This window comes from Molothrus aeneus, chromosome 4 (genome assembly GCF_037042795.1).
Source record: "Molothrus aeneus isolate 106 chromosome 4, BPBGC_Maene_1.0, whole genome shotgun sequence".
Lineage (NCBI taxonomy): Eukaryota > Metazoa > Chordata > Aves > Passeriformes > Icteridae > Molothrus > Molothrus aeneus.
Window position 1 is genome coordinate 14,230,774 of NC_089649.1, and position 12,834 is coordinate 14,243,607.

The 12,834-nt window shown below is 35.2% G+C and overlaps 1 protein-coding gene across 2 annotated transcripts in view; it reads left to right on the forward strand.

The window, feature by feature from the left end:
* Positions 1–12,834, forward strand: part of LRBA (LPS responsive beige-like anchor protein) — a 367,997-nt gene that overhangs the window by 256,460 nt on the left and 98,703 nt on the right. For both annotated transcript variants that reach the window (XM_066547964.1, XM_066547965.1), the window contains 2 exons: positions 9,078–9,218; positions 10,453–10,572. In XM_066547964.1, coding sequence (XP_066404061.1) covers positions 9,078–9,218; positions 10,453–10,572 — 261 coding nt within the window. The remainder of the gene's footprint in view (positions 1–9,077; positions 9,219–10,452; positions 10,573–12,834) is intronic.

The following is a 12,834-nucleotide window of genomic DNA, read 5'->3' on the forward strand; positions in this document are numbered from 1 at the left end:
TCTTGTTTCCCTTTAAGGACGGAGATTGATATTGCTGGCTGGGGGTCTGTGTACAAACCATGAACAGGATGGGACTGCTGGGGAAGGCGCCTCGAGCTGTTTATTTTCTAGCACCAGTCTCATTGCATGGTTATGACAATGGGAAGGTGCTAGTAGCTCACATCCTTGGTAGTGGACAAAGAACTTAACAACTTTAATAGTTTTTTGACCAATCACACAAAGCAAAAGCATATTGACAGTAGTTCTATCCAATCACTATAAACTCATGTACCTTTGGTTAAAACTATTCTTGCTTATTTAGAATACAAAACCTGCTTGTAAGCCTTTAAAATACAATGCACAGAGCTCCATTATTAAGCTTAGAACTTCTTAACATCTGGCTAGATATACTTTTCTGTAGCTTAGGGAGTTATTCTAGACAAGAGTTAATACACAGACCATTGTTCTATTTGTCCTTACTTTTCTACTTCTTTTTCTGCTGACAAACCTTATGGACTACTGCTTAGCTCTAACTGCAGTTCTGCTGTCTCTGAGGCCTGCCTTTTGCAGTTTTCCCAAAACCCTCTGATTTTAAAGATTCCCACATTTGAGTTGATAGGTTGATTTGAGCTTCATGCGGCATCTATCTCAGGACTTTTTTTCTAGCAAACATGTGATTTCCACAGTGGTCTGTTTCTCCACAACTCCTGTGGAGACCTGCTGAGGATGGAACTTGACCCAAATTTATCTCTGAGATGATTTTTCAAAACATCCTTTCTCTCATCCTACTCTGAGTGCAGATAGATTTTTTTAAAACATATTCTGGTACTTTATGTTGCTTGATGACAGTGTCATAACCATCCTTTTATAGCATCACTTTTGAGGGCTTTTTCTTGTCTTTAGTTGGTTATTCTCTGTGGTATTCTCATACCACCTCCTCTAAAGAATGTTACAAGTGGATGATAGAATGCTTCTCGTTTCTATTCTTGCTTTTTCTTCCATGTTCTCTTCTCTTCCCACCTCAGGCTTATTTCTGAAGTCACAGGAAGCATACTATTTGTACTTCAGATGCATATATCAGTTTCTAGGATCACTTAGCTATCTTCAAACAATATTTTTAAATTTTTAAAAAAACATTATTCAGGTATTTGGGCAAAAAGCCAAGTTTACAGGATCAAAAAGAATCATTTTAGTAACAAGCCTAATAATTTTATTCTTGCTTTGCCTCAAGGAGGAGTATTGTTTGGAATGTAGAAATTCCCAAAGATAAGAAAAATTGTAGTCAAAATTAACCGTGGATGTTCAAAATTATATTCTAATTTTGTATCTGCTGTTATTGTCCATCTTGCTCTTGTTTCAGTTTTAGGTGCCCTGGACATATGTCATCTTCCAAGTGGAAATGAACTGAAGGAGGTTCATGATCTTTTAAATGGTCACAAGAAACCATGGGGCATAAGTCTGGTCATAAAATCTACTAGAAATCAAAATAAAGTAATTTCACACATGTGTCTTGGGCCATAGACATTCTAAACAGGTGCTTTCTGTCTTCCTAATGTAAAGTGAAAGTTATTCTCTTGATACAGTCTCTCTTCCTCTTTATATTCATACATTTGAACTCAGCAGATTATGGGTGCTACAGCACACATCTGTGTAACTCAGATTTCTGAACAAGCACAATAGTGGCCAAGTTAAAAATTGCACTCATATGGGAAATGAATATGGGATTTTTCTCACCTAACTGGATCTGTCTGAAGCTGAGTTGGTCAAACTCCTAGGAGCAGGAGGCCTCTTGGGGTCAAACAACAATCCAGGCTTAAAAATAGTGGTCAGAAAACAAGATCATGGTAAAATAATAATAATCTTTGTTTAAGGAGGAGTTTAAGGTAGTTCTCAGGCTGTGGACTGGGATGTACACATCAACTGATCTTTCTAAAATTCAAACATCAGCAGATGAAAATGTAGATCAAATGAGGGAAATCAATACAAAAAAATTACTAAGAAAAGATGGTATGATCCTAAAAGTTTGAGGTGAATAGTTTAACAAGAGTAATTAAAATAATTTAGATATAATATCCAGCCAGTCACTTGAAGCTGCCTCAGAGTCATAAACACAAGGTTCATTTCCAAAGTGGGGTGGTCACTGACATTCCAAAAGTTTGTTTGGTACTTTATACTGTTCAGCATAGATGCTTATCTGAAAAAGAGTGTGAAATGGGAGCTGATAAAACTTTCTGGCAATTCTCATCTGTTGATGGTATTGAAGGTGATGGCTGACTAATCAGGAGATCATATGAAACAGGGTATAAGATGATGAATGAATTCACCTTAGGAGCAAAGCAATGCATGTGTGAAACAAGATACATTGATGGGCTCTTAGCTGACTATTTGTATTCAGGATTGATATAATCTGATTGGAATAGTTTTCTGTTTCTGTACTGGAACAGTACAGATTACAATAAAAAGCTTCTTATACATTCCCAAGTAACCCTTTCTAGCCTTCTGCTGCTCCTTTTCTCAGGCTTGGTGCTTACATGTGATACAGAATAATGTTTATTTTGTGTGCCCTGAGAGAAATCTGCAGCAAATGTGACTTTGTGTCAGCTTTTGGCTTGAGGTCCTGTGCTCTTAGTACAAACAAAAAGGATTATATTTTTACTTCTGATTGTCTTATGTGGATCTGGTGTTAGGTATGATGGCAGCTGCTTTCTGTGGCTTGTATTATGTGTTGGCTGGGAACATGGTCTGTAAAAGGAAGGCAAACAGAGAATGTTTCTATCTCCTGCTATGACTTAAGTGCATGTGACTTCTCACTTAATCTTATTTCTCAAAATCCATGGAAGTATTGTTTGTTTGTTTTTTAAGCAAGGGAATAACAGTGCAGGGTTTTCCTTCACTTGACAGATTAAGTTATGGAGAGTGCATGCAAATGTTATCTTTTAACTGGCAGGGTTATTTTATAAGTCCATACCCTCCTCACTGCTTGCAAGCAGCTGGATTTGCCTCATAACTCCCAGGGAAATCCTGTTTCCTTTCTCCCTGACTTCTTGGAAGTGTACAACACATAACAGCTGCCTTCACTTTGGCTTCTCAGCAGTATTAAGGTGTAATACCTCAGGTGCAAAGTGTGTGACACATTCAGTTGTGCTGATTGTGATTAAACCTTACTGTGCTTCATTAGTGTGTCCTTAAGTAGTTTGCAGTTCAGCAATGCATTGTTTTGCAATCTGCTGCAGGTGGTTGTAACACCATTTGGTACTATTGTTGTAATGTGAAGGCATGGAGATTTTTCTTTTAAATTCAAATTCCTCCAAGTTTTTGGGTGACCTGAGGCATATCCTGTGACTGACCTATTGCTAAAACATCACTAATATTGCATAATAGGGTTTTTTCTTTTTCATTTTTATACTTAACATTAGCTTATGACCCATATTTTTCAACTGTGAACTTTGGGAATCTTCTGTCTTTTGCACTAAGTATTATTTATATTGACATGTTCAGATATTCTAGTTATTATATCATCTTTAGATCAGTTTTTCCTGACTGTTCCTGATGTCTCAAAGGAATATGTGTGCTCTTAAAAACATCTGAAATATAAACCATATGTACAAATACTGTTGATTTGCATGCACGTGACTTTTTTTTGCTTATGTTCCAGCCCTTATCAAATTCTCAGTTATGAGAATAGAAATTGGAGTATTTTAAAATTTTTTAAAGCAGAATGTGATGATGTGTTTATATCAAAATAGGCAAAGTACACTCACTAATATTCATAATTATTCCAGTTTTAACATTGTGTATACAAGTTCAACTAGAAAATTCCTTATTGAACTAAAGCATTCAACTAGAGAATTCCTTATTTAACAAGGAAAGTACATGAAATTCAAGTAGCTGCTCATGTTCTTAAGTGACTAAATTATGAGTCATCATTAATAATAAAAAATAGCATAACAGTTCAAAATTATTGTGTATCATTTAAATGCTTACTGGGGGAGAATAAAAAAGTTCTGTCAAATTCTATCCCATTGGCTTCAGGTAATTTTGATTTATCTAAATTCATATATCCCCCTCCTAACCCAGTCTTTGGTGTAGGTTTTGGGGAGCATCTGCTGTGAAACCAGTGGTTTTTTGTGAATGAATTGGTAAGGACTGTTTTTCTCCTTGATAAATGGTTTCCATTTTTTAAATCTTACACCTCAAAGGCACTTTGGTTGATCAATGAGGGCAGCTCAAACAGTTCAGCAGATAATTGTGTTTGTTGTTTTCTTTGGGATATGGTTCTTTAATTAATTTGAGTTAGATATGCATTAAAGGTAAGATGCCCTCTACCTAATTTTTAAGAAAACCATAGCCAGTTGTCTGAGAGGAAGAAAGGTGAGGCCTAGCAGTGAGTGAGACTAGGTTGAGAGGGGCAAATTGCATTTTTTGGCTGTTCTCAAACCCGGAAAATGACAGATGAGAGAGTAATGATCTACACTATATGAGTTTATTCCCAGATATTTCCCAGCTGACCTAAGTGAATAAAGTTTGGGTTTAGTTAAACCCTTGCATCTTGTCTTTGTATCTCTGTTGGGGAAAAAGAAATTTTACTCAGTGATCAGGCTGTCCTACTGACAATAATGCAAGTATTGGCTAGTTCAGTCAATTTTATGTTGGTGATACACAAAGTTACCAAGCAGAGTGCAGCAGAGTTCCTAGCAGTTGGCATATTTATGGAGGAAACCAACAATGAAACACTGAACACATTTCAGTTTCCTGAATGAGTGTACACTGAGAAGTGGGCAAGCAGAGAAATCTTGGGGGTGGAAGAAATGCCTTAAAATGGAAGACCTGAAGAGCTTGTTATGACAAGAACTTGTTATATTTATTAAAAAGCCTAGTTATAGTCTGTAAGTATCCTTAAATTCAGAATATATTGGGCAAATAGAGACTTTGTGATATATCAGAGGGAAGCTTAGTAAGATCTCTTTGAAACAAATCAGTAAATTCATAACCAAACTGAAATACATATAGTTTTTAGAATGAGGGTAAGAGTTATCAGAAGAAAAAGCTTCCAAGAAAAGTAGCACATTGTCCACATACTCAGGAGTCAGATGCCTTTCTGGAAAGCAGCTTGGCCAAATACAGCTTGTGCTGTAATCAAGTATGAATAGTTGGACTCAAAATCATGCAATGCAAAGGCATTTAACCTCTTGTCACACAAGCTCAAGGCTAGATGAGATGACCTAAGGATCCCCCTGGTCCTTTAGGCCCAATATGAAAAATATCAGTAATGAAAACCAGATAGTCATCTTGAAAATAAGATGTATGGGAAACAAACATCATACTTGGCAAGGATGCTACCAAACATGATTCAGTAACAAAAAAATTGTATTCACAGGAATACAAATACCTGGTTGTATGTGGGTAAGAAAACAGTAGAAAAACCCTCCTTATTTGTTCCCCTCTTTTTTCTTTTTTAAAAATTTTTTTAATTCCTTTTCTTTTTTTCATAATGAAGTTGTGAAATATTTGGAGCAACACTATTTAAAATATGAAAGCACATTAGATAGGATTAAAAAACACCTCTTGTCTTCTTAAATGTAGGATTATAAATAGTCGTATTGTAATTCTTTCTTTAGAAGACTTTAATCTGTTTTTTTAAAATAATTAACAGTTTTCCAAAATGGGTGGCAGAGTTCAGGAGAAATTCTGCCTTGTGTAGAGGAGCAGTGAACATTCTGTTTTCTTCTTTTGGATGCAGTGGGGCCTCTACTGGAAGCAGAGGCAAGATGGGTCAGTGTTCCAATGTCTGGCACAGAGCAAGAGTAAGAACTAACAAATAAAACTGTACACCACAGTGTCTGGACATACTTGACAGAGTAGATGATAAGAGTCAGTGTGTTTTCTCAGTTATTTTTCAGCAAACCATTTTTCTTTGTTATGTTTCAAAGGAAGCAAGCAAGCTTGGTCCAAAGACTGAGATTTACTGTATTCAGTTCTTGGTAAAAATGTGAAATTATTTATTTTGAGGTATTCCTATATTTGAGAGTACTTGAAAAAATAATATCAAATGAGTTATTTTGTTTTGTTAAGAATGGCTTTTAACTTTCATAACTGTAGCACATGTTACAACAACCACTTTGGGCACAAAAACGGGTGATCATGCCTTGGGAAAAGTGAAACCAAAAACTACCTTACCCCAATTCTTGCCCCAGTTTGGATCATCTTTTCAAATGGACTCTGACTTGAAAGCCATACACATGATTCATTTTTCAATATGATTTGAAAACTTTGCAGCCATCAGTGATTTCATTCTTCATTTTTACTCCTCTAATCTCCTCCATTGTTTTTGGTCATTGGAATTTTTCACTCTCAACTTTTCATTTTTCCCTCTCCATCTAAATAAACATTTTTTATTGGTGAACTAATATCTGATTTTCCTCTGGGAAAAGAGGTGCTGCAAATAAAATACGTTCTGGAATTTCAGGATATGAAAGCTTTTCAGCTCATTCTTCGTTAGAAGCTATAGTGAAACTGAGTTGAGCAGTGTAAATTTGTGGTCTCACAGCTACATCTAGCACAGCTTAGTTTAGAGTTCCTCTTTTCCCCTTGGCATTTACCCACAGGGGAGGGAATACAGTGTGTAATCATAATTCCCTGTTAATTTTGTGATATGAAATGACTGAGAAATTTCAATTAATTTCTTCTTTTTTTTTTTTCTTTTTTATTCTGTAGTTAACTGTGCCCAGTGCAGTGTAACACAGTAGAATCACCTCATCCTTAGAAGCAGTTGTCAGAAAAATATGGGCCTGCCTGGTAGAATGTATTAGCCCAATACATTGTCTCCATTTTATTATGAAGCTGCTGGGGAAGCTGTGATATACAGCACTGTCATTACAGATCTATTGTTAGAAAGGCTCTACAGTCTTCTGTGCACTGCCATTAATTTATAGCAGTAAACAATATGTAGCCCTCCAACTGCAGCAAAGCAGAATCTTTTAATGAGGTGGATGTTATTACCACAATAAATCAGTGCATTCGTGTAATGTATAATTCAATGTGTGTATTCCCACTGTAACTTCTCTGAGTAAGCTGATAGTGTATCATTGTCAGTGCACAGCTCCACAGTTCTTTTTTTTTTTTCCCCTAAGCTTTTTTCATTTGGGGACTTTTTTTTATTTGCTTGCAAATAAATGTGACATGTCTTGATAGTTGTCCTGTTGCAGGCTTCAGAAACCAACTGTAACAATAACAGCTAAAATCAATACTGTGGATTCTGGCTATATAGATCTCTGCATGATATCTTTTTTTTTTTAATTTTTTTAAAAGAGAATGGAATCAATTCTAATTGGGTTTAGCTTTATATTCAAGGAATGTAATTCTATAACTATTGATTTGGGCTATACTCATTTGGAGAGTAATAATAGAGGCAGATAAAGAGAATACATAAAATGTTACAGAACTATACAGCACAACACTGTTCCTATTTTTAATTTGTATAATTTGTCTACAAATGACCTTCTTTTTTCTTTTCTCCCTCAAGCATATCTGAGCCTTTAGGGAAAATCACTACAAATGGAGATTCCAAAATGGTTCTTGTAACAAAGAGACTTCTTGGAGTCAGTTTCATACTTCCCTGGAATAAATTTGCTAAATCAGATAAAAATCCTTTTATACAGGAACAGCTTCTTTTAAAGGGTTATATTTCAAATTAGTGAACTGCAAAAATAGTAATTAACCTAAGATGTTTTTCTTTATCCTACTGCAACATGAAAGCTGCTCTAAGTAAAAAATGTAAGATTAGATTTTAGGCCGTTCAAAGATCTAATCTGTCCTAGAAGAGAAAATACTTTGAAGCTTGTATGCCAAATTTCACGTGAGCTGCAAAGAAGAATTATTATTTGAATAATCATAAGCTCAGCAGAGAGAGTTTTTCATTTGAACTCTGCTTGAATTTAAGACGAGGTTAGAGATAATTTTGTTCAGGGACTTTTAGTTTTTCCTCACCTTGTAGTGTATTCTTGAGTATATTTATTCTTGAAGAAGAGAGAGAAGAAAATATTGTTTCATGTTTTTTCTTTGCTTATATTTGAATGCACCCATTGTCCATACAGATGAACATAATTTACATTAATAACATACAGTGTGCTAAATCTGTATACAAAATTGTATTGCATACATATTTTGCATATATATCCAAAGATATTTTAGAACTCTTATAGCATTTTACATGTGGAATTGCTAAATTCACTTTGGGGTTTCTCAGTGATTTGTGCGACCTGTACTCATGTTTTTTCAAATCATTTATACAAAAGTCTGCTGAGGAAATGCACAGCTATAGATAGCAAAATATTATGTTTCCTACTTTTAAATAAATCCCTGGGTGTTTCTATTCTAGGTAAGCACTGAACAAAGAATAATAGTATTGGTTAAACTGGGATAGACATTTTTAGTAATACATACGTTATTTCTTTTATATCAGTGTTTTATATAGAAATTCTGATCTTTCATTTGTCTATTTCAAAGGTTAAAATTATATGAATTAAGTAAAACTTGGCTTGAGGTGGAAAATAGAAAGCATAGAAACAAGAATAGTAATATCAAAATTCCAAGTCCACCGTTAATATTCTGCCACCCCATCAATCACTACTTTTTTCTCCAAAAAATGTCAGAAAAAATGTTTCTCAGTAGAAATAAATAGTTGCTTACTATTTGCTTATTGGTGTATCCAACAAATAGTTGCTTACTATTTGCTTATTATGTGTATCCAACATGCACTCGTATCCACAGGCACCCAAGTTAAACAAGACTTTGTCCCAGACATTCCACTGTGAATTGGATGGAGTCAGTGACTTGAATCAGCAGTAAATGGAGCCTGTAGTAATGCAGAGGAGATTTTTCCAAGCAGCCATGTGTGTGTGCATGGAAGCCTGGTTCCAAGTACACAGATCTCCTCAGGTGCTTACAGGAACCAACATCTGCTTTTGCAAAGCACCAGACCTAGTCTTCTCCACACATGCCAATAGTTCTGGCTACCAAAAGGAGCAAGGGGAGTATGATGTGATAGTATTCATGTTGATCTTATTTGCTTAATGAGTTTATTTTTACCCATCTCACAGCCTATTGGAGCTTTGAACCCAAAGAGAGCAGCGTTCTTTGCCGAGAGATACGAATCATGGGAGGACGATCAGGTCCCGAAATTTCACTACGGCACTCATTATTCAACAGCAAGTTTTGCACTCACGTGGTTGTTAAGGATTGTAAGTATATCTTAAAAAAAATTCTTTTCCTTTAAATGATAATTAAAGCAACAAAAATCTAAACTAAAACTGAAGGGTATATGAGAGTACTGCAATTTTCTAGTAATTGCAATCAGTAGCCTAGGAGAAATGTGGTCCAAAGTTCAAGCGGAAAGTTTCAGTTTTTCTGGTACAGCCTTTTCAAATCAGTAAAGCTTTTTCTCCTTAAAAATTTCTTTTTAGTGTACATATTTCTTTAAACATGGTTAACTTCCCTTCCTTGCATATTTTCTGACTGGATTAAGTGCCAAGCATTTGTGGTTCTTAATTAATATATTTAATTTTCCCCTCCTAATGACTGAGAGTTGATTTCTGATGACCATGAAGTTCTGTGATGTAAATAATTATTTTTTAAAAATCTGCTACAATTTATATGGAAGTAACTTTGAGCTACTACATATTGATAATGTATTGGTTAAACAATGCATTTTTCAATAAAATTGAAAGGTGATTTATCTCCTAGGAAGTAATTTCTTTAGGAAAGCATTAGCAGCACATCATTAATTAAAGCTTGTTAGAATGTACAAGCATACATAAATCCTTGAAGTAATTTACAGTGCTTAGCTAATTTCAAGCAATTATCCACTAATATGTGCTTAAGTGTTCTTTAACTAAGAGGAGGCTTTTAAATCTTCCAAACATTTTTCTAAATCATAAATTATATATGAAACAATAACAGTTCTGAAGCTCTCAGTATTGGATGCTATCTTTTAGATTAACAGATCACCTTGAACAAAGTGTAAAACACATTATTTTTTAGATTAACAGATCACCTTGAACAAAGTAAAACACGTTATTTTTGTTACATGCTAGTTAAATAAATATCTAAGGCACCTGAGCTTGTTCGTGTTGTTGAGAGCAATTTGTGTCACAACTGATACAAACTGTAGTTTCTGCTTTAGCCTTTGAGTATTTTCTTTTGGTTTTATTTGCTTTTCTTTATCTGAGTATATGAATGCGTGGAGTAAGATTAAAAAGCATTTTATTGAACAAACAAGGATCAATTTGTATTTCTCATTCTTAAATAATAGAATCAACCCTTTGCTATTAATTGTGTGTCTGCCAGAAAAATAGCATCATTCACAAACAGAACCCAAAAGAATAATAAAGTCCTTTTTTTACCCTGAAATTTCTGAAGACATGCATTGTTGTTGTTTTGTTTTTTTTTTTAATTAATATTTTTATATGTATTTAGGAGCCCTTCACAACACTTTTCCTAAATCTGCAAGGTGGGAAGTTTGATCATGCAGATAGGACTTTTTCGTCTATTTCAAGAGCGTGGCGCAACAGTCAGCGTGACACTTCTGACATCAAGGTAAAACATTTCCTGATTTATACTGCCTCTGCCTTTATTGCAGCTGGGAGTGTAGGATGGAAAGAAGAAGACTGGGAGCCACCCCACTATTTGGAAAAAGATGCAAGGGAGATGACACATGGTTTTACTTTTGTGAGAATATTTCAGTGAATTCTTCTGTAAAACTGTAGGAAACATTTTTAGCCCTGAGACTGAAATATTTTAAACTGGGGAGGAAAACAAAGAAGACAAAGATGCTGGCAGTGGTGGGAAAGATCAGATCCAAGAAGGTAGATTAATATCAGAATTGGATTTTTTTAATGGAAGGAGGATGGAAAAATGTAATTTGGAGAAAATCAGGGTCTAGCTCAAGGATGTCACACAACCAGCAAGAGACCTAAGTGACACAAAATCATTCACTCATATTTATGGTGAGCAGACAATTTAGGAAAGGGTTGGTTTGCAAATTACTGGAATGCAAAAATTATCAACTGACAGTGTTGAAAAAGGGATCTGTGAGAATTGAAGGCAAGCAGTAACTAGTGGAATTAATTCCACTTAGAAAAAAATATTATGTCTATATGAAATTGGGAAAGAAGAGTTTAGAAATTACAAACATGCTAGATCATTTTCAAATTTATTTGGTCATTATGGGCTTAATTTCCTTGTAACCCGCAAGATTGGCAGATGGAATTTCAGAGTGCATTTTCTGGGTTTTTTTGAGAAATGGAGAAGGAGAAAGATACCAGTAGTGGACAAATCAGTCAAAGTATTTAATATGGGAAAAAAAAAGAGCAAAGAAATTATGAGGTGAGTTTAACTACAATTCACTGAAAAATACTTAGGCAAATAATCAGACTGTGTTTAAGTGCCAGGAAGATAGCTTGGAGACAAGCAAATGAAACACATGTTTATCCAGAGGAGATTATGTCAAAGCAATCACAGTTTCTGATGAGAAAAGGTAACAGACCTTATGAACAGAGAAGAAGCAGATGATGATCTTAGTTTTTTACATTGTCTTATGAGTGAGCTGGGATTACTCTGTCTAAAAGAATCCACTGTATTTGGAGAATAGCTACCAGCAGTTCATTATTAAAATTGAAAGATGTACTGAGCAGAATTCTTCTCAATAATAACAGGTTAGGCCTCAATTTCCATTGCTATGAGATTGGGAGGTACTGAAAGTGTAGTGAAATGGGTAGTGCTTCTTGCAGAAGGGAAAAAATTATTTTAAAAAAGTGTTAAGTGAAGTTTATTAGGGAAAAGTAATAATTGTAATTTTCATGTAGGTTCTCATACAGTTATAAAACAAGAAACAATCTACTGTGGAGAAAAAAAAAAAAAGATTTAGGGTTCTAGTACATCACCATTGCATGTGTATTAGCAGTATTGTGGTATAACAATAATGGGTAACATTTCATGGAAGATACATCAACAGGAAATAATGTAACTTTCAAAATGTATGACAAAAATCTTCACTTTTACCCAGCTTTAATTTGGTCTGAGCTGGGATACACTCATAGCTGTAGGCTAGTTAGAGAGAATCTGCAGTGGAACAATGATAACAATGCAAGGTCTTGAAAATAAAATGCAGGGAACGACTGAGTAGCTATGTTTATTTTTCTTCTAAAGCAGATCAGATTGACGAGGAGCTTGTGTCCTTTTATTACATGGATATTACTGTAAGAAAAAAAGGAAAAAAATCTCTGCTGCCCATGCTGGATGGTGTAAGGGGATCCAGTATGGGTAAATGAAGGTGGTATAGAATGTAATCTTATCCCCCAAACAGTTGCAGCTGAACCAATTACTAAAAATTAGGAGTAGGCCTGATCTTAACAGGCCACACCTGTAGGCAATAAGAACAAGTGGTACAAAAGAGTGGATTGGTGGGATCTGGAGTTGGATGATAGCTACTGCAAGGACCAAGAGGAGTCAGTGCTTAGAGGAGCTGCCTCTGAGAAACATTGAGGATGAATGATTGAATGTTTCCATCTTCACTGGAAGTATCTGTATTCCCCATATTTTATTACAGCTGTGAAAACCAAGTTTCTTGATACTTGGTGCTCTACCTTGCTACCTTGCAAGTGTTTGTGAAATACATGGCTAAATGCAGAACATATATTTTACATGCAGAATTGCAACATTTTAGCCTCCTATTGCTTGAATGTGTTTAGTTGACTCATGGGTGGAAGAGTCTGAACAAAGTGGAACACTTTGTGCTGCTGTAGTTGTCAACAAGTAGGGGGAACAAAGGCAAAAGAAGAGTTTTTTACTCTTCCAGCC